At 45.0% G+C, this 27,135-nt stretch overlaps 1 protein-coding gene across 6 annotated transcripts in view; it reads left to right on the top strand.

Moving 5' to 3' along the window:
* The window catches only part of SHTN1 (shootin 1), a 98,786-nt gene that overhangs the window by 47,639 nt on the left and 24,012 nt on the right, over positions 1–27,135 (top strand). For all 6 annotated transcript variants that reach the window (XM_029932659.1, XM_029932656.1, XM_029932655.1 and 3 more), the window contains 6 exons: positions 3,464–3,610; positions 6,538–6,691; positions 8,843–8,942; positions 13,989–14,071; positions 20,332–20,441; positions 23,638–23,691. In XM_029932659.1, the coding sequence (XP_029788519.1) occupies positions 3,464–3,610; positions 6,538–6,691; positions 8,843–8,942; positions 13,989–14,071; positions 20,332–20,441; positions 23,638–23,691 (648 nt within the window). The remainder of the gene's footprint in view (positions 1–3,463; positions 3,611–6,537; positions 6,692–8,842; positions 8,943–13,988; positions 14,072–20,331; positions 20,442–23,637; positions 23,692–27,135) is intronic.

The raw sequence follows: 27,135 nt of genomic DNA, 5'->3' as shown, positions 1-27,135 counted from the left end.
AATGGCCCCAAATAAACGGCTGAGGGGGCGCGAGAGCAGGGATCATGTGGAGGTGTCTCCACTGCAGAACTGAAAAGCGTGGCTTGTTTCGACCCGAATGCTAGCGTCTTATGTTGAGAGACAGTTTCAGTTTTACATCTGTTGTTCGTGGAACAATATTAGAATGCAAAGCAGCTCGAAGAAAACTTGAAGGCCATGCATCAGCAGAGAAGACGGAAGAAGTGATTCCACTGAGAATATGAAAATGGGTGATGGATTCTGCCCTTCACCTGGTAGTGACGGGCGGGAACAGCGACGCCGACCCGTGACCCCGGCACCAGGAGATGGAGGTGGGAGGAGGGAGAGCACGGGCCCATCCCTTTCTGGCGCCGTCGGTGTTTGCAGTGGTGCTCAGTGTTTTTGTCGTATATCCATTCCATCTGCACAATAGTGAGAAGAAAATCGTTGGGTTTGTTTTTTTTTTTAAACTATAGTTAGATTAGAAGCCATATGCCTCCCCCTTCGCACGGTTGACAGATTCTCAGCTTTTCCACAGATAACTACTGCTACAAGGTGCATGACTCGATTTAACAAGAGAAGTATTCTTTCGCATTTTGGTTTTTAGTGAATCCAGCGAACATCTTCAGAAGCCAGAGGCTGTGCTCATGGTAGGACTGTAATGGCGAAGAAAGCAACTATGACCCTGCCTTTCTGGAGCCTTAGAATTCAGTAGTTAACTTCCTTCATATTTTTAGTTACAAAAGGAACGTATATGCCTTGTATGTACAGTTCTCAAATGTGTAAAGTAAAAAAGAGGTGAAGTTTCTCCCACACTGCTACTTCCGTCTGTCCATTAAAAGAAAGTGCATGTGAGGGGAGCCTGGGTGGCTCAGTCAGTTAAACGTCCCGACTTCTGCTCGGGTTATGATCTCCCAGTTGGTGGGTTCCAGCCCTGCACTGGGCTCTGTGCTGACAGCTTGGAGCCTGGAGCCTGCTGCCAATTCTGTGTCCCCACCTCTTTCTCTGCCCCTGCCCCCCCTCAAAAATAAAATAAACAGACATGCAAGTTAGTGGGTCACACTTAACATTTCTTTTTTTAAAAAACACATCAAGTTCTTATCATAGTTAAAAGCCAGAGTCATTAGTATTTGGTAACTAAATTTCCTTTAAACACATCGTTAGAAGGCGTTGTGTAGGATATTTCACGTTAGTGTCTTAGAGTCTAGAAAAGGTAGTCTGAGTAAGTCCTTTAAAGTTACCGCCATTACCTAGAGGAATTTCTTTTCTATATGTTCTTTTCATTGTATGCTATTACTACTTAGGGATTGTTATAGGGTTTTGTGGAAGAAATTCACATTATTAACATCCCCAAGGCATAATCTTCACTCTTTTCAAAAGAACCAAAGTTGAGATGATTTATAATCATGTATCAAGTTTTCCTGAGCGTCGTGGAGGGAAGAACAGTGTCTTTCCCCCAGGAGGGAACGGGGGCTCAGAGAAGCAGCGCAGTGCGAGGGGCACAGCCGTGCATTGACCGACGACGGTGGCCGTGCCCAGCGCCGTCCGCCCGCTGAGCTCACCGCCTCTGTCCTGGTCGCCCACCCCAACTGCTGCCTCTCTTTCTGCCGCTGGCCTCCAAGCACTCTTACGAAAAGACATCACTTGCCAGAAAGCCAGAGGACTCACTGACTCCGGCTGCTATTGGCAGGCCTTCCTGCTGGCTCTCTGAGGTGTTTGCTCAGACACCAGCGAGGGACCCCAATCAACTCAAGTGTTAAGAGAGGGAAAATGCCTTAAAACACTATTGTGATAATAATCGTTAAGTCAGAATAGCTCATTTCATTTATACCGCTGGTTTCAGATGCCAGATGCTAGATGAGATACTGGTGAACTGTGGGGTGGCTGTTCCCCAGCACGGTGACGCCTCTGGCCTCCCGGTCCTGGAGCTCAGCCCCCGCGCGTGCACACACACGCCCATTCCCTCCTGCCTCCCCGGCACCTTCCATTACATAGAAGTGAGCTGACTGGGGGAAGGAGAATGTCGGTTTAACTTTAAAATGCTGTTGGGGCACCTGGCTGGTTCAGACAGTTAAGCATATGACTTCGGCTCAGGTCATGATCTCACGGTTCGTGGGTTCGAGCCCTGCATGGGACTTTGTGCTGACAGCTAGCTCAGAGCCTGGAGCCTGCTTCAGATTCTGTGTCTCCCTCTTTCTCTGACCTTCCCCTCTTGTGCTCTCTCCCTCTGTCTCTCAAAAATAAATAAAAAGCATTTTTAAAAGTTTATAAAAAAATAAATGCTGTTAAGAATCTGAGACTCTGAAGCTCTTCTATGAAATGGGCCTAATTTCAGAGTTTATGAAACATTTCTGTGTAGACTCGCCCGCTGGCTAACTTGTGTTGGATATTAAGGAAAAGAGACAACAGGTTCATAGAAATAATGTCGTATTCAAAAATGTAACCTTGTAAAGACCAGGTATGTATATAAGTTGCTTAGTACAGGGGCCAAAAAAAATTAATGTACCTTTTCCTGTCTCTTCTTTACCCTCCTCGCTGTTAACTACTTTCATCACTGGGGAAAAGCTAATTGGTTTAAAACAAAACATTAGGTTTAATAAATACCAGAGGAAGGAGATTAGCCAGGTGGTTAAGAGCTTAGGCTTATAAATCAGACAGATCTTGGCTTAAATCCTATTTCTGCCACTTCATGTGTTCTTGGGAAGGTTGCTTAAACTCTCTGCACCTCAGTTACCTTATTAGTAAAAATGGGATAATAATAGAATCTACTTGACAGTGTTCTAGGGATTAGATGATGTAATACATGTAAAATCACCACCAAATCTATCTCATAGGGTTAGTAAATTTTAGCTATTCAAGGAAGAAGTATTTAACTCCTAAGATTGATGTAAGGACTAAAATAACACGTATAAAATATTTAATAGAGTACCTGGCGTGAGATCAGTTCTTGATAAATATTAGCCAGTACTATTAGTATTAATGTGTTTTAAAATAATAATAAAACATGAAAAACTGAGATATAAAATAAGGCTCAGTTATTGCATATATGCCTCCTTGGGGCAAAGGTGAAGGTCCTTGAAGATTGTATAAAAGTTCTGGGTGAAATCATAGCGGTCATTACTTCTAGAACTGTGATACTGTACCATTCAGAAATTCCCTTTAACTTTAAAAAAAATGTTTATTTATTTTTGAGAGACAGAGAAAGAAAACACAAGTGGGGGGGGGGGAGAGAATCCCAAACAGGCTCCACACTGTCAGTGCAGAACCGGATGTGGGGCTCCATCTTGCAGACCACGAGATCACGACCTGAGCCAAAACCAAGAGCCACACATTCGACCGACTGAGCCACCAGGAGTCCTACCTTTAACTATTGAGTAGAAGCTGAGCTTTCCCGACGCTCTGGTTTCAGTTGGGGAGATCCGGGAGATTGATTGGTTCAGACGTGTTTTGTCCTTCCCTCTTACAGATGTTCATTGAACAGAACAAGCTGAAGAGACAGAGCCACCTTCTGCTGCAGAGCTCTGCCCCCGACCAGCAGCTGTTGAAAGCTTTAGAAGAAAATGCAAAACTTGTCCAGCAACTGGAAGAAGAGAGAATTCAGCATCAGAAAAAGGTAACGGATTTGCTACTGGAGTCTTGATACACAACCCCCCCCCCCACCCCGCACGAGAGGGCTCAGTCCAGACACCCAGAGTTCCCTTGGGGGCATGAGTGAGTCTTTCCCGTCTTCTCACTTTTTCGAAAAATGTCACTACCAAATGAAGTTAATTTAGCCCCCAACTAAAAATTCATAGCGCCACCATCCCAGACTTCATACGGATCTTTAACCTGTCCGAAGGTCTGAAGAAGCGAGGGAAAGAGAGAGCACGGAGAAGAGCATGGGTAAGGCACAGAAAGCACGGTGGGGACATCTGTGAGTTGATGGTGTTCCTGGAGACCACACGCACCGCCGGCGTGTTCGCGTCTCGGAGAGCTTAGTGGAAGGCACAGGTCTTACTCAAAGAGGGAGGAAATGTCCGCGTTGGTAGTCATTGTTTGCTTAGAGAAAATTTCTGATTTTGTAAATCTGGCACAAATGTATATGTTTAAAGACTTCCCAAGTGGTTATTTCATTTTGTTTGAGTGCAGCGACTCCAGCCGACACGGCCCACCTCTGTGCGCCGGGCAGAAAGGAGAGCCATCCCGGTAGGTGAGCGAGAGAGAGAGGGGGCGGGCGGGGAGAGCAGGCCAGCAGCCGGAACAAAGGCTCTGAAGTTAAAGAAACCACTTAAGAAAAATTACATCAATATTTATACTATTTCCAGTGTCCCTCTTTTGTGAAGAAAAGGCTGTTGGCTGCTATTTGTCATCACCTGCCAACATCTCTCTAAGCGATAATACTGACGTCTAATCCTTGGAAGTTGCTGGAGTTTTTGCAGAGTTGGTCGTGAGGCAGAGTTGGTTTTTGTCCCCCCCCTCAGTTAGAAACGTTGGTGTTTACGCACAGCCTCCAGACGAGTGGACGGGAGCAGGCGCTGCCCCTGGACGGAGATCTAGGGAATAGAGCGAGGAGAACTTTTGTTTTCTTTTCTCTTTTGGAAAGAAATTGCCATTTCAGATAAAGAGAGGGAGAGTAAAAGACGGTTTATGTCTATGTAGCTTGTGCTAGAGTTTTGCAGCTTTGAAAAGTCTTACCAGGTGGAGTTAGCACATGTAGTAAATAACTCAGGCCTAGAACCTACCGAATTGAAGTCAGGTGCGGGAGTCACTCGCTGGATATGTGCCTCGTTGGGGTAGAAGAGCTGGTACTGTGAGTGCCGCGGGACTCCTGAGGCGGCCATACTGGAAAATACAGGGCCTCTCGTGGTCTTCTAGGCGTGTGGTTAACAGCCCTTCCCTGTCTCTGAGCCCCCTGTGGGCCCCCCAGCAGTCTCTCAAACACTGTGCTGTGTTCCTGATGATAAAAGCAACACATACTTCATCTAATGAACAAACTTTTATTTTTTTATTATTTATTTATTTATTTTAATGCTTATTTATATTTGAGACAGAGTGTGAGTGGGGGAGGGGCCAAGAGAGAGGGAGAACACAGAATCTGAAGCAGGCTCCAGGCTCCAAACTGTCAGCACAGAACTCAGTGCGGGGCTCGAACTCACAAACTGTGAGATCACGTCCTGAGCCAAGGTTGATGCTTAACCGACTGAGCCACCCAGGTGCCCCATAAACTTTTAAAATGTAGTACCAACTAAAGAAGAAATTAAGATTACCCAAGAAGTCCATACTTTGGTACCTATCCAAACTTTATGCAAATGGAGAATTTTATGAAGGCAGTTTAAATGGAATAAGACCATGTGTATTGTTCTACAATCTGATTTGTTTTCCCCAGTTGGTAACGTATCATCCCGTGTCAGCATGTAGTGAGCTGTGTGATTTTAAATGGTTGTATAGTACTTCATTTAGTGAACACACCATGAATTCTTAAGTCAGTAATATTGGTGGGTCTTTATTTTCAAATCTTCCCTGTTAGGAAGAACACTACAGTAAATATATTTGAATTCTTGTCTTACTCTTTCTTTTTTTAAAGGATTTTTTAAAAGTTTATTTATTTTGAGAGAGAGAGAGAGAGAGAGAGACTGCCTGAGTGAGTGGGTGGGGGGGGGCAGAGAGAGAAGGAGAGAGAATCCCAAGTAGGCTTCACATTATCAGCGCAGAGCCTGACACGGGGCTCAATCTCACGAACCACAAGATCATGACCTGAGCTGAAATTAAGAATCAGACACTTAACCAACCCAGTCACCCAGGTGCCCCGTCTTACTATTTCTTTAAGTCAAATTTTAAAAGTAGTTTGCTAAATCAAGTATTCAGTCTTTGTTTCTTTTTATTTTAGAGTAAGAGAGAGAGAGAGAGAGAGAGAGCGAGAGAGAGCGAGAGCGAGCGAGCGCACACACGTGTGATTGGGGGGAGGGGTAGAGAGCCAGAGAATCTTAAGCAGACTCCACATTCAGCATGAAGCCTGACTTGGGACTCGATCCTACTGCCCTGGAATCATGACTCGAGCCAAATTCAAGAGTTAGTCACTTAACCAACTGAGCCACCCAGGCACCTCTCTTTCTAAGGTTTTTGATACTGGTTGCCAAGTTGTCTCCCAAGGATTCTTTCTCATGATACCTGAATTTTCTCTTGAAAATGGGTACAAAAGTAATAATTTATTTTAAATAAATTTCTTAGGGTAGCTGGTCCAGACGCTTGCCGAACGCTTGAGTCCACAAATCACAGCAGTTGAGTCGAATGGCCACTGTCCTCCAGCGCTCCGCGAACACTTAGACTTTTTGACCCATGTTTAAACATCTAATTATCTGTGATATTAAGTCTCCAATAAATTTATATCGATTCAAATAGCTGCTGTTTTAAGTATTGACTGTACTCCAGGATTAATGTGGTTTTCAAGATGGATTGGAATCTCTTTGCCATGAAATGGAACGTAAAGGCAAGCAGTGGTGTTCCTCCCCTTTATTTTCCCTGACAAAGGAAAGACTGTGACGTTCTGTTTATAAATTACAGGTGAAAGAATTAGAAGAGCAGCTGGAAAACGGAGCACTCCACAGAGAGATACGCAACCTCAAACAGCAGCTGGGGCTTCTGGAAGAGGATAAAAAGGAACTGGAATTGAAATACCAGAGTTCTGAGGAGAAAGCCAGAGATTTAAAGCATTCCGGTAAAAGCCTCCAGTGGGCTCTGTGTCTTGGTGGTCTGAATCCCCCGCGTCCAGCCCCGAACCTGGCGGGTAGCTGGTCCAGACGCTTGCCGAACGCTTGAGTCCGCAAATCACAGCAGTTGAGTCGAATGGCCACTGTCCTCCAGCGCTCCGCGAACACTTAGACTTGTTGCCCTCAGCCTTTGGGAGCTTCCCCTACAGAAGTAAGACACAAAGATACCGCTAATATGAGAAGACCAACATGGCGCCGTTTCTCAGGGATTCAGATAGGAGTGTTCATGGAGTTCTTATGTTGTTCATTTCAGGACGCCTTTCTAAGAACTAAACTTTTATGGTTCGTACAACCCCCATGTGTGGTGTCTAATTATACCCACGAACTAATACTTTCAGTATCACAGCTAACAGTGAAACGGGCAACAATATGTATATTAAGTGGAAAAACTTTTCAACCTCCAGGGGATACTTAAATCAAAGGATTTATTCATTTAGTTCTAAAAGGCTTGACAGGAATGTGCGAATTGGATTATTACACCGGGATAAGTAATAAGTTTCTGTTGGAAGGCAGGTGATTTAAGGAGGCAGGTCGTTCCCATTTATAACAGCTTCAGTATTCACTTCGGCTTTTTGGTTCATTTTATACTAGAATTTTGAAATCTGTATGGAAGAACCGTGTAGGCTTTTTTTCCCCCCCTTTAAAAAAGATTCAGTGCTTTCTAACCCACAATGAAACTGAATTGCAATTTATTTTTTAATTGATCTAAAGTTAAGAAGTGTTCCATTCTTTTTTTAAAAATTTTTTAACATTTATTTATTTTTGAAAGACAGAGAGAGAGAGAGCATTGGAGGGGAGGGGCAGAGAGTGGGAGACACAATCCGAAGCAGACTCCAGGCTCTGAGTTATCAACACAGAGCCTGACACGGGGCTCAAACCCACGAATCGTGAGATCATGGCCTGAGCCAAAGCCGGACGCTTAGCCGACTGAGCCACCCAGGTGCCCCATCCATTCTTTTTAAGTGAATATCGAGGCAGCCTGTGGCCAAAGCCACCATGATTATATATGTAGAAACAAACAAAAAAAGCAGATCACTGGGGGTGCAGTCATTCGTGGAGAGAGAACTGGCTGGGGACAGAGAGCCGTTCCTGAGTACAGACACTGCTCAGTACCAGAGCCTAGTGGGGCCTATCTTAGGGGTATTAGCATCTGCAGTGTACATTGAGCTTGAGCTTGAACTCAGAAACTGCATCTTGAACAGCACCACGCACGGCCCCTTTCACATTGTTGGTGCTTAAATACCTGCTTATTAACGGGGAGAATGAATTGAGTGGATAAATTGGATTTCCAGAATGCTCCTTTGCGAAGAGCAACCACTTTCTGAAGTCACAGACATTTGAGAGTCTGAGTCTGATTAAAAATCAAGAACTTGAGAATTTGTAATTTTTTGAAGGAAATTAAGTGGAGGGAGGAAAGTATGCTATTCAAATTCAGCACTGAATGTCATCTTTAAAATTAATTCCCGGTCTATACATTTTAAAAGTCAAGTATTAAGAATTTCTTAGTGTTTGAGTAGTAGTCCATTGTTAACAAATATTTCTTCAGCCTACTCGGTCCTTATTTCCCACCCATGCAGCATTGTCCTGAATTATTTTTTCTTTTCCGTAGTTGGATGTAAAGCAACAAGGCAGTAATGTTTTCTTGTAACCTATGTAAGGCCGCTTTCGCGATGGCAGGCCGCCCAGAGGATAAAAAGGTTAAGACATTCTGCAGTTTCATACTGAGATTCCTTTTTTTTGTTTTACTTTTTATTTTTTTAATGTTTTATTTATTTTCGAGACAGAGAGAGCATAAGCAGGGGAGGGACAGAGAGAGTGGGAGACACAGAATCCGAAGCAGGCTCCAGGCTCTGAGCTGTCAGCACAGAGCCCGATCTGGGGCTCGAACCCACAAACAGTGAGATTATGACCTGACCCAAAGTTGGATGCTTAACCGACTAAACCACTCAGGCACCCCCGCCACCATCCTGGGATGTCTACCTTTGCCTTAATACAAAGAACCCGATTTTGAGAGAGGTTATGTGTTTTCCTCTATGTGGGTCAAAGGTGTTCTGTTCAGTTGCTGTTTCAGCTCTTGTCTGACTGCTTGCTCTCTGCAGTGGACGAGCTCCAGAAGCGGGTGAACCAGTCAGAGAATTCAGTGCCACCGCCTCCGCCGCCTCCGCCGCCGCTTCCCCCTCCTCCTCCCAACCCCATCCGGTAAGCACCTGCGGGAGGACCTCTGGGCATCATGGGCCTTCCTTGTCAGAGAGCCTGCAGCGGACGGGAGGGGGCATCCCTCCTTTAAAAACAAAAGAACAGAGCACACTGCTGTCTTAAATTGCATCATTGGAGGAAGGGGTGGTAAAAACGTAAAAACTCTGAAACTTACTGGCTGGTATCTCGCTCAGCAGATCTTGTAAAGGCCAGTGTATCACTTGTAATCTGTACAGAAAGGGCCTACAAAGCCCGTGGCAGAGATGGTCCCGGGGCCCGCCCTGTTCTCCTGCCGTCCATGTTCCAAACCTGCGAGCCAGACATTTGTTTAAAAAGCCTGATGGTTCAGTTGCAAAATTTCAGTCTTCGAGCCCGGGATTTCTGTTACGTGGAAGACCAGAAAATTTTGAGCTTTTTCAGAATGTTATTCCCTTTCCGCGTCCGACTCTGAATTTGAAAAGCTCCGTTTGTTCACTTACTCTAAAGATAAAAGTACTAAATGAGACAAAAACTTATCAGTAGTAATTGTCACAGACTAGTAATTAAGCTAAAAGTGCTAATTATGTTTTATCCCTAACCTCGCATTTAAACCTTTAATAATGCCGAGAGAGGAACGTTCCAGAAGAAGAAATTATGTTTACGTTCTTGTGATAGAGAATCATCCACGCAGGCACGAGTTCACTTTTTCCGAAGCCTGAGGTGTCTCGATGATCCTGGGGGCCTGAATTAAGCACAGTGGACCCTAGAGTCACATATTGGCCTCCTTTGTCATTGATGCTTCATTCCGATGACATCGAGCATCCCGAGGGACCACCTGTTCGCCCCAGTGACAGCGTACCTCCTCATGTCATGGTGTTAGCTGCGTCTGTATAATTTATTCTGGAAAAAATGGAATTTAAAATTTTGCTAGCTTTTTTACCGTTCATTAACTCATGTGTTTTGTTTAATCCTTTCAACCAGAGAGGCCATTTATTCACGCTCTTTGCACCTTTGCTGCTCCGTCTGAATAGAACGTGTAGCGTATTCCTCCCACGCGGCTATGAAAATGGGACTTTGCCTTTTAAAAGGATTCTCATTAGTTTTCCTTACTGAGCAGGGGATGACATAAATAATCTACTTTAAGCCATTGAGGTAGTCAAGGCAAAATAATTTTTACACATGATTGGTCCAAGAGTCAATTGAAAGAATTTCAGGTATTTTAAATTCCTTTCTCTCCCGGGTAGCTAAAGCAGTTGGAGATATTCTGAATTTGACATTTAAAATAGGAAATTCATCACTTTGATCTTTCTCTAAGGTATAGAATTTTGAGCTGATAAGAAAGGTCACTTCTGTCTATGAGGAGGGAGAACTATGAAGAAAGTGATTACAGTCTTGCTGTTGGCCTTTAAGTTTTAGCCTAACGAATTTTGAAGCCCTTGGAGTTAAAAGGAAAGTGTAACCTAAATAGAATATTTTCCCTAAGAGCACTTCTCAGCTATACTGAGAAATGAATGTAGGACTCAGACTATGTCCATGTAAAGCATGAGCTCTTTTTTTATAAGACCCTTTAAAGAAAGTGTTCATTGAATACCATGAATGATTTTTATTATAAGATGAATTTAAGTAGTGTAAGATGTAATTTCTAAGCAGAAAGAGAATTTTTTTTTTTTTGGTAAGGAGTACTTCCTTGTCAAAGAAACGTATTTGCATATGTATTGAGTTTCATTGGACTTTGAATCCACTGATCAAGGTTTTCTAACTTTGTTCCTGAGCCGTTTGTTTTACCCTGCCATAGATAATGGATATAAATGAAAACAGAAAAGAAAAATAAAGACTGCGGCTTGCTCCTTTGACCCAGGGGACAGGGAGGAGAGAGGAAAGCGAGGTGGAAGGCATACCTTGGTCATGTTTTCCTGGCAGTAGTGAAGGCAGGAGAGGTCCTGGGCAGGCACGGCTCACCGGGAAGAGTTGGGTGTGTTGGCGTATCAGTTAGAGTTTGCCAGAGAAACAGAAGCAGTAGGGGTGTGTGTATAGATCTGTGTGCATATATGTGTATGCATCATATGCATCCGCATAAAAAATTTATTCTAAGCAATTGGCTCACATGATTATGGACTATGAGAAGTTCCGGGGGTAGGTTGGAAGGACAAAGCCCAAGGAGAGCCTAGGTTGTGGTTTCAGTCTCAAGGTCAAGCAGGCTGCAGACCGAGGAAGAGGCAGTGTTTCCATCCAAGTCTGGAAGCAGGAAAAAGCGGATCTCCTCATTTCAAGGCAGGCAGGCAGGAGGAATTCTGTCTCCCTTGGGCAGTGGTCACCCTTTTGTTCTATTCGGACCTTCAACTGATGCTATGAGGTCCACCCACCTTACAGAGAGCAGTCTGCTTTACTCAGGCTTCCCATCTAAACATTAAGCTTATTCAAAACCCCTCACAGAAACACCCAGAGGAATGTTTGACCCCATATCTGAGTACCTCACTGACCCAGTCAGCCTGACTAACACAGTGAGCAGGAGAAACACTTCTTACTTCTTAAAGAATTTCAAGGTCAGTGTCTTTCACTGAACCGGCCCATGTTTGGGAGCTCTTGCTTCAAGCTTTTATCTGTTGATCCAGTTGAACTGGCTGTGAAATGGGGCAGTTTTAGCCAGAGGTTTGGATGATTGATCCCAGATGTCTTGTCCTGGTGTTCTCATCTGGCCTGAGACACCTACTTTATCTGTGACCTAAGCCCCGTCTTGACAGAGGGCTCTTTTATAATGTTACGGATGATGTTCCTCTGGGCATCATATGAGTCTCCAACTACACTTCAATTCAGAATAGTTGGAGTTAACACATTCTCTCATCTACTTGGGTGCTTTTCTTCATTTATGTAAGTGTACACCGATATTTCGAACAGGACAAATAACTTCCTGCTTTGTAATCTCTACATACAATAATTCAACCCTGAAAATGTCACAACCAGAAATGAGTTCATTACAGAGTGTTGTGAGAGACTAAGGGAAGCCCCCGACCGGGGAGAACCCTCTCCACGCCCCACTCTACCACAGAATGTTAACCTGTAGACATTGAATATCCCTTGCCTTCAGTCACAGAATGGCACAAATGAGCAAATTACGTTTGCATTCTTTCATTTATCCCAACTTTTGGAATAAAATATGCTTGTTTTAAAATTCTGTGTAAATAAGGATTTCTAACTTCCTGTGAAAATAATTTAATTCCATATGGAGCCACCGTGAGCCCCCAGTAGGCAAACCAAATGAAGTCAAAGTCCAATGACTAATTATTTTCCAGTTGGTCCGTTCTAGAAACCTCACTGGGTGGAGGGGAGCGGAATGTAGCACTTTCTTTTTGCTGGGCTTCGCGAGAGACTGTTGAGTGTGTCTGGGAGTTTGAAGAAAAGGCAGGTCGAGGATTAGTAACAGATCTATAGGCAGAAGCAAGAAATAAAATAATCTGAAAATTACGGTGAGCAGGAAACACTGAGCCGGTCTGTCTTCAGCCAGGCATTGCCATGGTCCAGGTCCCTCATTCCCTAGGCAACGTTACACCTTCCCAGCTTGGCCTCCTGGGGACTGAGGACGTTTAAAATGTAGTTGAAGGACCTCAGGAATTCTCAGTCCATTTGTTTTTGTTTTCTTTTTTTGATAAACTGTTTTGAGGGGGAATGATAACATGTAGAAACAGTACACCAACTTATGTACAGTTTAAAAGTAATATGAAGTGAACACCCACGTGCTCACCATCCAAATCAAGAAATAGAAAAATACTAGTAGCCTAGAGCCTTATCCTTTTATTCTTATGTGAAAGAAAAAAAATTTTTGCCCACATATATATCCCTAAAGTCCTATGAATATACGTATTTCTTTCCCTAACTATATAATTGGAATTTTACTGTCTGCATTTGGGTCTCGTTCTTTTTACTCTACATTATTTTGCAAGACTCATCCGTGTTATTTTGTGGAACTGAACCTCATCCATATTCATGGCGACATAATCCATTTTATGAATGTCTCCGTGCGCTTATCCATCGTGATGCTTCTAGGCATTTGACTTATTGCCAGTTCCAGGACATTCTGGAAATTCTATGTGAACCTTCTTGTATGTGAACCCTGGGGTAGAAGGGCTTGCATTTCTGTAAGATCCACGACAGTGGAATTCCTGGCTTCAGGTCCACGGGGTGAGGCCAGTTTTCCAAAGCGGCACAATCCGTCCCTGCACTGCCGTCAGTGTAGGACTTCCTGTTACCCCCAGTCCCAGCAACGCTTGGTATGCCCGGACGTAGCATTTCTTGCCCATTTGATGACCGTGTAACTAAATCAGTGTGGGTTTCATTTGTGTTTTCTTAGTAACTAAGGAAGTCCAGCACTTTTTCTGAATGTGAAGTTAGGACATCTTCATTTACGGAGTTTCAAGGCTTCTGTCCTACTTCTTTGTAGGATTGCCTGCTCTTTCTCACTGAGCCATAGGGTTTCTTGTTTTATTCTTTATGGTGTCTTTTACTAGATGGAAATCTTAAAATTTTCATGTCAAGTTTATCATGACTTGGATTTGGTACACATTTTTAAAACACAGGCCAGAGAGACTGTGGTCTAAATGTACTTTATCCCTTCAGTATCTGGTCTGTGTCACTCAGATTCAGAGGTGTTGATGCCAGTATTTCACAAATAGATATTTACTGCAAACATCCTCGAATTCTCTCAGCCTTTCCTGTCCCTCTAATGCATTATGTAGGTGGCTATTTCCGAATTTGGGGTATGGATATTGACTTTTTTTTTCTGTATTTGTTTTACTTCGAATCACATTGGTAATTATGGTGGCCCCCTTCTTAAGTAATTAATTTGCTTGCGTAATTAGTATGGTTTCCCGCAGAAAGGGATGAGACATCTTTCTCTTCCTTAAAGTGATGAAAAGTTTAATAACTTATTAGAAGTGGAAAATAGACTCCTGAATTCTAGCATTTATGTACCTAGAGATGAATTGGATTTTACTGATTATTTTGAATCGTACATTTTATTTCTTGGCTTACCAGGCACCCAGTAATCTCCTGTCCCTCTTTTTCTTTCTCCCAAAGATCCCTCATGTCCATGATCCGGAAGCGATCCCATCCCAGCGGCAGCGGTGCTAAGAAGGAAAAAGCAGCACAACCAGAAACAAGTAATTCTCAGCCCCTTTGGTTTGCTTTCAGTGGTTTTAGCCCAGTTTTTCAACAGCACACATCCTGTTTGAGTTCTTTGACCATGAACGGATTGGGGAGAAATGTGAACTTAACAGTGATAAGAAGGAACGAGATAATGTCCCCCGCCTTCCTGCAGCTCATTGTCGAGATCACGTCCCCTGTAGCGAGCATTCTGCTGGGATGGGTCTCTACAGGATGAGGCACTTTACAGGGCCGTGTGTTAAAGAAAGAGAGGGAGTGATTCCAGGTGAGAGGTTTGGGGGGAGGGGTTTTTGAGTTGATAGCAAGTGAGCAGAGGCTTGATCAGGTACCTGCGGTGCTCTGCAGAAGACATAGGAGTTCCACTGAGTGGGGGAGACAGGAAGTAAGCAAGGATGGAGGAAGAGCACAGGTTTCCGAGAGATCGGAGGTGGACTGCCGGTCTCAGGGAGCAGTGCTGCCACTGAGCAGTTCAGATCTAGGAAGTCAGGGTGAGGGAATTCAGAATGAAATTCACATAAAGGGGCAACAGAATTCAAGGTTCAAAGAAGGGAGGGAGCTTGGCATACTAGGAAACTGAAAGAAGGTCAGTATTTCTGGAACATGGGGTGCAAGAGAGGAGCTCTGAGCCAGATTCTGGAGGCCATGGTCAAGATTTCGAAACGTATCCTAAGGGCGGTTAGGAGTTTTAAGTAGGGGCGTGCCATGATGACAGTGGTCTTTTTATTTTATTTTATTTTTTAATGTTTTTATTTATTTTTGAGAGAGAGAGAGAGCGAGAGAGAGAGCGAGAGCATGAGCAGGGGAGGGTCAGAGAGAGATGGAGTCACAGGATCTGAAAACAGGCTCCAGGCTCTGAGCTAGCTGTCAGCACAGAGCCTGACGCGGGGCTCAAACACACAAACTGAACCACGAGATCGTGACCTGAGCTGAAGTCAGACGCTTAACCGACTGAGCCATCCAGGTGCCCTGAGATTGGTCTTTTTAAAGACCTCCCACTCTTGGCAGCAAGAGGACAGAGAGCGGACTGCAGAGGAAGGAGGGGAAGGGGAGAGGCTGTCCGTCATTCAGAGGCTTGTGGCTCAGATGGAGGAAGGGTTGCAGTACATGGAAAGAAATAGGAAATCCAGGAACAACTCTGGGAGGGGGGATTCACGGGAACTGACTCGTTGGGGGAGGAAAAGCTGAGGATCCCGTGAAGAGATGGGAGTGGAGGAGGAAGGGCTGGCCCATCGAGCAGAGGCACCGGCGGCCGGGAGTGGGTCTTCGGCTCACAGGGCTGCGGTCAGAGGTGTGCAGCCACATGGAGAGCAACGGAGACCAGTAGAACCCACATTCACCTCTGCACGTTTGCTCAACCGCTGTTAGGCGCAGAGCTTGGCGGATTTGCCTGGTTCGAGCCCAGTCTGGGACAGACTTCTTGGCCCCCTTATCCTGCCCTGCAGGTTCATCTATCCAGTCCAGCTGCTTTCCTGCCATTGGCAGGGTGACGTTCTCAGATCGTTGTCCTGAGTCCTGTGACATTGCTACGCTTCTCACTGCATCAGAATAGAGTCCAGACCCTGTAGGCTGCTTATCGATGGTTCTCTGCTGTTACCTCAGCCTCATCTCTCTACATCTGCTCCACCTTATGACTGGACCATTACCTCAAGCCCTTCCCCCCCCACCCCCCGCCATGCGCTTGCCCTGTGTTCCATCATTGCAGCATTGCCCTGCTGCCTTTCGTCTCAAAACTTTCCCTGGCAACATACTCCAGCTCCACATCTCCCGTGCAGGTTCCAGGCTCTTCCTCTACTCCCCCTTATTATTTTTTTTAATGTTTGTTTATTTATTTGTGAGAGAGACAGCACATGAGTGGGGGCGGGGCAGAGAGCCTGGAAGAGCAGGTTCCAGGCTCCGAGCTGTCAGCACAGAGCTTGACACGGGGCTCGGACCCACGAACCTTGAGGTCATGACCTGAGCCGAAGTTGGATGCTCCACTGACTGAGCCCTCCAGGCGCCCCTCCATTCCCCTTAGCTCATTGCTGCGTGTTTTGCTCTAGCTTTTTGCTTCAGATTTTTAACGTCCCATCCCCCAGCCTCTGCTGTGGTGTCTGGGTTATTTCCACATCTCTCCTGAAGAGACTGCAAGCTCTTTGAGGGCGTACCCCTGTCTGCAGGTCCCCTGCAGCTCATGTGCATCTTCAGTGAATCCAAGTTTAGACCTGGGCCTGTCTTCCCTAGCCGGGACCTCGCAGCACCATTACAAATGATGGCTGCGTTTCGGTCTTGTTTGGGGACAGGTGGTAGGTCTTAGAGGGTTGGCGGGGCAGTCAGCATAAAATGATTTCCCCTTCTAAGTAAATTACATTATTAGCTGGTCAACCTCCACAGCACCCTAAAAGTTAAAAAAAAAAAGTGCTCTGAGCTTATTAACCTCCAGTGTTAGAAATCATACAGTTTCCCTTAAGAAAGGGAGGTTTCATGTATAGTTCATGAAATGGGACAGTAGTCTCTCCCTCGTTCTTGAGCTGTTGGATTGTTACCTGGGTAAGTATCGTTACCTGGTCCTGGACCCATCCAGAAGTCGTTCATGAGATCTTAAACTGACGTTACCCTGGGGCATGTGGGTTGCTGAGTTGGTTAAGCAGCCGACTTCGGCTCAGGTCATGATCTCATGGTTCATGGGTTTGAGCCCCGCGTCAGGCTCTGTGCTGACAGCTCAGTGTCTGGAGCCTGTTTCAGATGCTGTGTCTCCCTCTCTCTCTGCCCCTCCTCCACTCATATTCTGTCTATCTGTCTCTCTCTCTGTCTGTCTCTCTCAAGAGTAAACATTAAACAATTTTTTTACACTGAAACCACCCTGAGACTATACTGTGAGTGATACGGAACATAGCCACACGTGGTTGGAGCCTCTGTCTGGCAAGGTAGTTATTTATAGTGTTGTTGTTAACAGTTCACACTAAAAGCTAGTTGTTAAACGAATAAATCAACAGTGACTAAATGCATGACGTGTAAGTGCCGAGCGTCTGACCCTGGGGTCGTCTGTCACACCTCGGAGTTTGCCTCTATAAGCAGGGATCAATCTTACTAACAGTAGTACAGTTTGTTAGCATCTTTTGGTGGCTTTCGCCAGCCGCCTGTCACACTTCTCAAGATGATGAATGAAGAAATGCTCATTACCCATGGCTCTTAAAACGCCTGATTGTAGAGGAAGGTCTGTACAATATTCTAGAAGTCATTTTTAGGTCAATTATAAGAAATAAAGAACAGACTTTGAGGTGAATAGCCCTAATTTTGATAAGAATGCATTTATTGAACAAGTTCTGAGATTTCAGAGGTGTGCTTGCTGCTTTGTCATGTATTTTGGTCATTGATATGTTGGTATTTTCTTACCTCAGTTTGCTAACCTGCTAAATGGGGAAAATCATAGTTCTGTTTCATCAGGTGCTTGTGAGAATTAACGAAGTTGCCTAACATGTAAGGTGTTTCAAGTAGTACCGAGCATATGGAAAATACTCAAAATGTTAGCTAGGGAAAAAAAAAAAGGACAGGGTTCTAGCGACCCTTTGAGGGGTAGAAGCCCTCATTCGGGAAGCTCTTGTGGTCACTGTAGTTACGGGAATATCCTTTGCTGTATGACTTCCATCACATTCACACTCACTCAACCATGATGTGTGTTCTTTAGAAATTTTGTACATCACGGTGGCCTAAGATTCTTTTTAAATGCCTTTTAAAAAATGTTAGCGAAAGAGAAAAGTAATCCTCTGGAATTTTAAAAAATTCATTTTCCTTTCTTGTAGGTAGTAACAAAGGTTTCACTGAGCCACAAGGTGATGATTTGGTCTATGGGTCTTTTCTTTGAGGAACGAACTTATTTTTCAAGTGGGTCTTAACATTTAAGCCTCCATTAATTACGTGTAGCTTTCTGATCCAAGACTGACCTTGAAGCCCTAACTCAAAGAACATTTGATTTGATTTTCCTGTGGCAGTTCGGTGACATTAGACCTGTTGCCTTCATTGGTCCCTTTTCTGTAATCTCCAGTATCCTGCATATTTCCATTGTCCTTCTGATTACATGCTTTTGTGAGACAATTACCGACCGCGGGATCGCAGAAAGCATTACGAAACAGGCCACGGGCTCTCTGTAGGTGATTCTCGCGGATTTATTAGAACTGCTTAATGGTGGAGAAGTTCGTGTAGATTGCTTTTTGCTAGTTCAGAAACGGGGTCGGTGAGAGAGGAAGCGTCGCCCCTGTGTTGTGCCGCGTAGGGAATCTGAGAAGAGGGATTTCTTTTCCTTAAGACCAATTAAGCCTTTACATTTGAAAACGACTAAGAAATTAAAGCCCGGTTTATAATTTGTACACAATACAGATAGTGGCACTTCTCTGAATTATCACTATGATTCCGGCAGGCAAAAATAAGAAACTACTTTAAATTCCTGTTATGTTAGATGCTGCGGCAGATTTGAATGGTGTTGACCATAATTCTCCATCTGTCTGCCTTAATTAGTTTTTGTATGGTGCATTTAATTGGGTTTCAGTCATTCCTTACAGAGTGCTAATCTGTTTGTCGGCAATGTTCTTGTTGCTACGCAGCTCTTCTTAAGTCTCCCTCAAAATGGCAGGCTTTCTAAAAATCGAATGCGTTTTTTTAGGATTAAAAAAAAAATTCCAAGGAATAAATTCCGAACCCATACCAGGTGCCCGAATGGCAGATCTGGGTTTGTGTCACCCCTGACTTTGAACAGAGTCAGCCTAAGCATCACGTGGTGCATGATAGGTATTCAGATATCGAATGAGTGAGTCAGTGAGTGAAGAATTCTTGCCATCTGGGTGTGAAAAATGCTGTTTGGATGTTGAGAACTTTTCCTTACCAGCATTTCAATGGCCTGTGACAATGACGGGACCCTATTTGAAGTCAGGGCAGTATGATGAATAGAGCACTGAGGTGCTGCAGAGGTGAGGATGGTGGAACCTTCTGGATTCGTCCAGTTGCTCCCCTAGGCATGACGTACTAGGAATGACTGCTCTGCATTAACGTGAAGTCCATGTGGCAGAAAAGGAAGCCATAGCATAGGCCTCATTAGTGCAGAGCCCAACACTCCTGTCCATTGGCGTGGGGACATCCTTATGATGGCCTCCAGTTACAAGTTGTCCTTTGGGATTTGGTTATTTCTGCTCAGATGGCAAAAGTAGTAATAGCCATGTAAAGCCAAAACTTGAACACGTCCTTCAGCAGGTAGATAAGGCCTGAGGGCCTACTATGTGCCCCACATTGTGGAGTGCTCTGGGGAGCCCAAGTGGAAGGTCTTTATGAGGTATTTAAACTTAAATATGTCAGTTGCAGTGAATGAGTCAGATGTAAACACAAGATCCAGAATGGCATTAATGGTGATAAATGTTCCAAACGTGAATCAGTGCTTTCTTTGGTCAAGCTGTTGTGCAAGAGACAGATTTTATTATTCTGATCAATATCGCCAAGCCCACCTCAGCTACATTCATCTAATTGATGCATATTTCAGCAGCTTCATTGTTTTTGTAGCAAAGTTGTGCAAAGGTTACACAATAGACAGTTGAAATTTTTTAAATCGAATTTAATTACTTAATTGCACTCATTTCTGGGTGTATGTTTTCTTTTAGCATTGACAGTTTTAAAAGACTTGAAAAAGGGTTGCTTGAATGTTTCCTTACGCTGTGATTCCTAAACAAAAGATGGAAATTTAAAAATAGATTTCACCTATTTGCTGTTCATCTTCTGACTGTAGATTTCTTCCAGCAAGTTAACAGATCTCTTTTATCTTTTATTTTGAAATGGGCTTTTTGATAGTTATTCCTTCTTTGGGCCGATTTCTCTGACACGGGATGTTATAAGTTCTGAAAACATCTCTGAGGCGAAGTTGAATGATTATTTGGGGTTAGGTACAAAGCTGGAGAAATGCAAGTCTATCATTATGCTGACAAACAGAACCAAATCCACTTCCGGTGTTTAACAGAGATGAGCCAATATTGACTTCCAGGCTCCAAATTAGACCTTAAGTTTTAGAACTGCATTTTTAAAAAACAGATCTTTTATTCAAAGATTGTTTTTAATTAAAAAAAAAAAGCGGGGCTACATGGTAGCTGTTAACTTCAGTAAATTGTTATGTGATGTTTTGTGATTTTGTCTGAAAAACCACTGTGGTCCATTACCAAGGGCAGCCTCCCTAAGTCACCAGAAAGAGGAAGTAGCTGTTTTCCTGTAAGGTGAGCTGATTTATGTGTGTGTTCTCTGCCAGCCGAAGAAGTCACAGATCTGAAGCGGCAAGCCGTTGAAGAGATGATGGACAGAATTAAAAAGGGAGTTCATCTTAGGCCAGTGAATCAGACAGCCAGACCGAAGGCAAAGGTACGGAATGACTCATGTCCCCCCTCCCGTGAGGTTTCCTTTCACAAGTGTAAATGTTCGAAGCTGGATGATAGCTTCTTCGGGACTGACTGAAATCGTAGGATGAGACTAACACGTCGTAAAAGCCTTTTATACAAGCATGTTTCCGGACGACTCTGTTTGAGCCGCCGTTTACCTAAATCCCTGTAGAGAGGAAGTGGAGGCGCCTGGCTGGCTCAGTCAGTAGAGCAAGTGACTGTTGATCTCGGGGTTGTGAGTTCGAGCCCCACACTGGGTGTAGAGATTACTTAAAAAAGAAAGTCCCTCTCTTCTACTTGATCCGAACTGTTATACCAACCAAATAATTATTATACCCTTTCTTTTCTTTAATTCCTTGTTCTTTTGTGTCATTCAACAAGTATTTATTGGGTATCTCCTCTGGGCCAGGTACTGTGTTAGGCACTGGGGACAAAGCAGGAAATAAAGAAGACAAAACTTGCCTTCCTGAGGCTTCTGTGGAAGGGGGCCGGGTGGGCGGGTAGCATCACATGGTAGTGTCAGAACAGACCCAAGGCAGCGTATGAAAAACAGTAAGGGTCATTTGGTTCTTTTTATGAATTCTGCAAACCTGTTCCAGGCCACTCTGAGGACAAAATTGTGTGTAATATATCATCAGCTGTCTTCCAAAGTAGACCACGGTGAACGCGAAGGTCTACGGAAGCACCTAGAATCTGTCTCTGTAGATGTGTCCCATTTAAACAGACCTAAGAATAGAATTAAAAATTTTTTTTAAACATTTGTTTATTTTTGAGAGACAGAGTGTGAGCAGGGGAGGGGCAGAGAGAGAGGGAGACATAGAATTCGAAGCAGGCTCCAGGCTCTGAGCTGTCAGCCCAGAGCCTGAGGCGGGGCTTGAACTCACCAACTTCGAGACCATGACCTGAGCTGAAGTCAGCTGCTTAACCGACTGAGCCACCCAGGGGCCCCAAGAATGGAATTTTTGATATTTGTCTCGAGAAATGTTTTTTGTTGTTTCCTCCCTGTAAAAAAGCATCAAAGTTTAGTCCTCTTTCTTTTTCTTCTTTTAAACCGAACTTTAAGGCTCCTTCTGACCCCCACCTGTCCACCTGCTTCAGTGTCCAAGGAGCACAACTGTTCGCTGCAGATCCTGCCTGGCTCTAAGTGGCCACCTGGTCCCAGGCAGGCGAGGCAGGAGCGGTCGTGCCGCGGGCTGCCCATGGAAGTGGGGGTGGAAAGAGGGCAAGACCACCCCACTCGGAGAGGAGGTTCCCACCCAGTGAAATGGAAGTTTCCACCAGCCCTGTGGCGTGCTGGTCTGCGCATGCGCCCTGAGAGCAGTTTTCCAGGCAAGGGGTAGAGTGTAGACAGTCCGGCACTGGTGTTGAGCGCTGGCGTCTGGTGAAGGGAGTGTCCTGTTGCCGGAGGTGGGGCCGGGCCCCCTCCCCCTGCTCCCCTGGCTCGTCCCTCCCTGGAATGGGCAGAGCACCGACACTGTGCGACCCACAGGACTGTGGTCAGGCTCACACGGACAGAAGTGTGAAAACACTTGAAAATGGGGGATTGCCGTGGGATCCTTGAAACGAAATCACTTTTTAAGACTTCCACATCGTAGCTGTTTTAAAAAGAATAAACCAAAAGCAGATGGACCGGAGGAACACACAGCGTCCTAAAGAGACAAAATCAGTTCAGAGAGAAACGAACTACCGAGAACGTGTTGGATCCTGAGCCTCCGGTGTGCGGATGCCCCTTCATTCCCAGAGTATCACTTTGTCCTTCTTCTCTCCTGCCCTGACTCTTCCCGCAGTTACACGTTAGTTAATGTCAGTGCGGACGGGAGAGCACCGCACAAGGATCCGCGGACGACTGGGTTTCCCGCCGGTAATCCTTCGATCCTGATCCTGTAGCTGTAGTGCTGGCCGACCTGGGCAGTAGCCCTGGAAACAAGTCGCTGCATGCGCCTCCAGACACCCACCCCATCCCACCCGCAGGGCATCGGCGCTTTCCTGCCGGGTCACGAGCTTGCCTGCCAGGCTTGCAGGGTGGCTGGAGTGGCATGGCCCGTGACCGCTTGCTCAGAAGGCACAGCTTGTCGCCCGAACGGTTTACCCGCAGAAGTCAAGCCTGCCTTGAGAATACTAATTTAACTGCATCTTTTCTAAATTCCTTGATGTTATTGTTGATACCGTTGTGGTTATAATTATCATCTGAGAGCTTCTGACTGGCACTTAGACTGGCGCTGGTGGCATGGTATTTCCCAGAAGGCACAGCCTGTGAAAGTTGAATGTCTTGGTCTGATCTGTACTTGAGCAGCAAACCTCTCTCTCTGTCTCTCTCTCTCTCTCTCTGTTTCTCTCTGTCTCTGTCTCTCTCTCTTTTCCTCCTCCCCCAACCCCCTTCTGCCTTGCTCCCTCTCTTGCTCCCTCCCCTGCAGGCTTTCTCTTCATCTCCAGCCTCTGTGAAGGGAAGTGGTGCGGGGGGAGGGGATCCCAGGTCTTTGGGGGGAGGAGATCCCCCATCTCAGAGGACCTCGTGCTGGATTTTCCCTCCAGGGAATCAGTGGAGGGATCCGCAGAAATGGCGAGGGATTGAGGGGCGGGTGGATGTCACCCAGAACTGCGTTTCAAATGGTTGGGTTCATGGTGTCGTCAGAAGAGAAGCCCTCTGAGGTCTCTCACTGCTCCATTAGCCAGTGATGCTAATGTTCTCCTGGGCAGCCAGGTTCGATCCCTGCCCCTGACTCTGTCCTGAAATCCCCGAAGCAGGACCCATCTGTAAGCCAGCCTCTGCCTAGAGCAGAGAGAGGTTTCCGCCCTGTCACTTGCTTCCTGCTCTGTGCCGCTGCCTTCCTGGCCGAGAGTGGAGGACAGTTTCGTGTAAAAAGTTCTGAGTATTTTGGAATTGAATCTTTGAACTCTATATCTCTTCCCTGTGTGATAACGGGAAGTAACAAAATGGCATTTAGAAGATGCTAGCTCCAGTCCCTTTTGCTTTGACTATTTCTCCTAATTGTCTGTTTAACTGCCACTTGGGAGCAGTAACAGGTCGATCTTTTTTCCTAACCTTAAGACATAGACCTAATTTAAAAAACAACGACAACAAATAGTCCATATAAGTTGCTAACACTTTGCCATGTAAAAACGTCTGTTTAGAATTTTAAAGCTGAATTATTAATTGTGCTTTCTTTTTAAAATTGTAGCCGGAATCTTCAAAAGGCTCTGAAAGTGCAGTGAATGAGCTAAAAGGAATACTGGTAAGAATAGATCTTCGGTTTTATTATTTTTAGTTCATGGGAAAATGAAAGGAGAGCCTTTTTTAAAATCTATTTTTATGAATGATTGGTTTTGTTACGTTTCATTTCCATTCGCAATAACCCTCAGTTCTTTTTGATAGTTTGTCTGACTGCGCCGTGGACGCCTCAGTCGGGCATGCTAGTATTTGTTAAGTATCACTGCTCTGCTGTCTCTGTTCTAGAATGGTCACACTTGCGCCAGAACCATATGTCCTGTTTTTGCCTTCCAGTCCTTGCCTGACAGCTGCAAGATGAAGTGACCAGATCTAAGGATCAGGGCACGTGCGGCCGTAATAGAAACACAGCAGAGTCTCTTGCGTGGATAGTACCCGATTTGGGGGCATGAATGTGGAGCCGTTAGTGCCAGAATGTAAATCTGAGCTCCTACCCAGATATCCAGATAGGTTAAGATCAGGGTCACGGTGTGCTTTTTCTCTCTTAAAAAAAAATTATCTGGGGATAAATTGGAGAATAAAATAAAAGTCCCTTTCTATATGTTACCAATTTCATTTTCAAAAAGGAACTCCTGTCCATCTCCAACCAGTTTTCTTCTTTCCCAAGCCTGAGCTTTCAGCACCAGAATATGCGAGGCCTGCCCTGGCCGGCACTGGCTGTCAGCGAGGAACGCCTCCCTTTGAAAATGTATCAGATGGGGCCCCTGGTGGCTCAGTCAGTTGAGTGTCTGGCTTCAGCTCAGGTCATGATCTCATGGTTCGTGGGTTCAAGCCCAGCATCAGGCTCTGTGAGCCTGCTTCAGATTCTGTATCTCCCTCTCTCTCTCTGACCCTCCCCTGCCTGCACTGTCTCTCTCTGTCTCTCAAAAATAAACTTAAAAAAATTTTTTAAGAGACAATGTATCAGATCCTAAGGGTTCTAGTCTCAGATCCTGTTACAGTCTCATTCCCAGTTATTATGCACAGTAAGTCAACAACGTGGGGGCGGGTGCAGAACTCATTCCCGTGTTTGTTATTACCGTGCTAATTACGCATTGCATGTAGACATCCACATAATTGTGGTAAACAAAATTAATTTCATCAAGAATGAAACAGCAGACTTCCAATGGCTTAATTAGTCTGCTTTACTTTTAGGTGAGCAGCATTAGGACTGAAGAGGGGTACGGGCTCGCTCACAGTGGTGTTCCACCTACGGAATGACATGTTAAGCCCCTTGAGAAAGTAGTGTGTTTATTATCTAATGGATTCTTTCTTGAGAAAATCTTGTTATCAGCGAGAACTCCCTACTGTAGGCCCCTTTGTTGTCCCTGCTGAATTAGGACACTAATTCCTGTTCATGAAGACTCCCAAGAATAGAGTACTGATCATCAGCGAGAGAGTAAATGACACTCAGGTTGACCGTTTAAAAATCAGGTTTCTTTGAAAGAAATCAGACATCTGTCCAAGAGACAGATGATATTTGACGAGCTAAGATATCCCACTCCTGATAATGGCGGACAGTAGCAAGTTCCCTGAATTACAGCGTTGCTCTTAAAAATCGTGTTCACCGCACAGTCACATTCACTACAATTTCGTGCCACTTCAAGGAGAGAGAGGTGTGCAGAGTAGATTTGGGGGAAATAATTTACAAATTACAAAAACTGTCAAAACCTCTTTCTTTTCTGCAAATCACCCCCATCCTCCACGCTCGGGATGGGTCCTTAGATTCCATACCTGTTCTGGCATTGATGTGCCACCAATAGCTGGTACTCTGGCAGCGTTCTTTCTTGGCATTAATGGTTTTTAAAAAGTGGGACTCAACGGTGCTCTCCCTTATTCTCCTTTGCCAAATGGCAACCCTCCAGGACCCCCGGGGAAGTTCCTGTTGAGGGGTGATGCGTCATTTATAACCCCTTGTCGCTTGGGGCCAGGAAAGCTTGCAACTTCTCGTAAGAGAGAGAGAGGAAGCCCCTTTCGGATGGGGCTCTCCTGCTGCTTCCTGCTGGTGCGCAGGCCGTCGGGGCCATCAGAGTTAGTACCCAGCGGCGCCCACGGCCCTGCCTCCCAGTTGTGGCACGTGAGCCGCACACGTGGACAGAGCGTGGAAAGCCCGCCCCTGGTATGTGGCCATGAAAGCCAGGACCTGTTCCTAGAGGCCAAGCAACCAAAAACGCCACGTTCAGTTCTACTAAAGAACAGGAACCAGGAATAAACTGGTATTCTCGCTGAAATCAGACGTGACGCGAGTTGGAGGGCCATCACAAGCGATGTCCTTAAATGTGTTTAAGAGATTTGGCCTCCACTGCAAGCACAGGAGTAGGCAACACATCTCTGGTTTGGGATTTGGAAAATCTCCCTCTGTTTGGATGTGGACACTTGCCAAGCCAAGTGCTACAGTCTCCCTTGTGGACTGAACTTGTTTCTCCAAGCCCATTTACACAGAACTTTTTAAAGTTGTATATTTTGTAGAGTAAAAACAATCTGCTACTTCTCCTGCTGTACTACTCCTAGTCACACAAGGGTTTTGGGGGCTTTTGGAAACCCCTCGAGTTACCCCAGTCATGTGAATGTCACTCTTAGTGGAAACAGCTATGTCTGAAGAATAAATCCATACAGGTTAATCTAAAAGTCTCTTTAGAGTTGCATTGTCTCTAAATCAAACAAAAACAACTTTTTAAACATTTATTATTTTTGAGAGACCTTGAGGAGGAGAGGGGCAGAAAGAGAGGGACAGAGAATCCCAAGCAGGCTCTACATGGTCCGCAGAGGCCGACGTGGGGCTCGAACTCATGAACTGTGAGATCATGACCTGAGGCAGAATCAAGAGTTGGATGCTTAACCAACTGAGCCACCAGCACACCCTCCCCAAACAAAAACAACTTCTAAGAAATTCTTTTTCAGGTTTTCCCCAAGCATTTTCAGTTTTTCAGAATACCCAGTAATTATTGAATAGTTGATTTGGCCAACCAACAATTAAATAAGTCAGTGTCATGAACATGTAACCAACATGGGGACTAAGATTGGACGCTGGTTTGAGAATCAGAGGAGCTACGTTCAAGTCCAGCCCCATCGCTGACCTACTGTGGGACCCGACCCAAACCTCGGGCCAAGGCTCACTGAGTTTGAGTTCTCTTGTTTTATAAAGTTAAAGGAACTCTGTGCCCCGCATGGCTTCTAAGTTAATTTCTGATTCTCAGACTTTATGGTGATGACATAAATAGATAATTTAGACAGTCTTGGTACTTTTAATAGCTGAGCTTCTTGATCATTCCAGTTGAGAGTCATGTAGACATCTTTCTTTTCTCCCCAAGCATCTGCATATTTCAAGGTCACTCCCGTACTAGCTGAATCAGTCACATCAATCAGTGGATGGAGAAAAAAGTTTTGAGATTCAAAGATTAGAACTTGGGAAACAGAACCTTTCAGTGTCAAGGGTGATGAGAGGGTAGCTCCCCCCAGAATTTGGGGGAAT

The sequence above is a fragment of the Suricata suricatta genome, chromosome 2 (genome assembly GCF_006229205.1).
Source record: "Suricata suricatta isolate VVHF042 chromosome 2, meerkat_22Aug2017_6uvM2_HiC, whole genome shotgun sequence".
NCBI lineage: Eukaryota > Metazoa > Chordata > Mammalia > Carnivora > Herpestidae > Suricata > Suricata suricatta.
The sequence above is the reverse complement of the archived record's forward strand: the minus strand, read 5'-3'. Positions and strand labels throughout refer to the sequence as shown.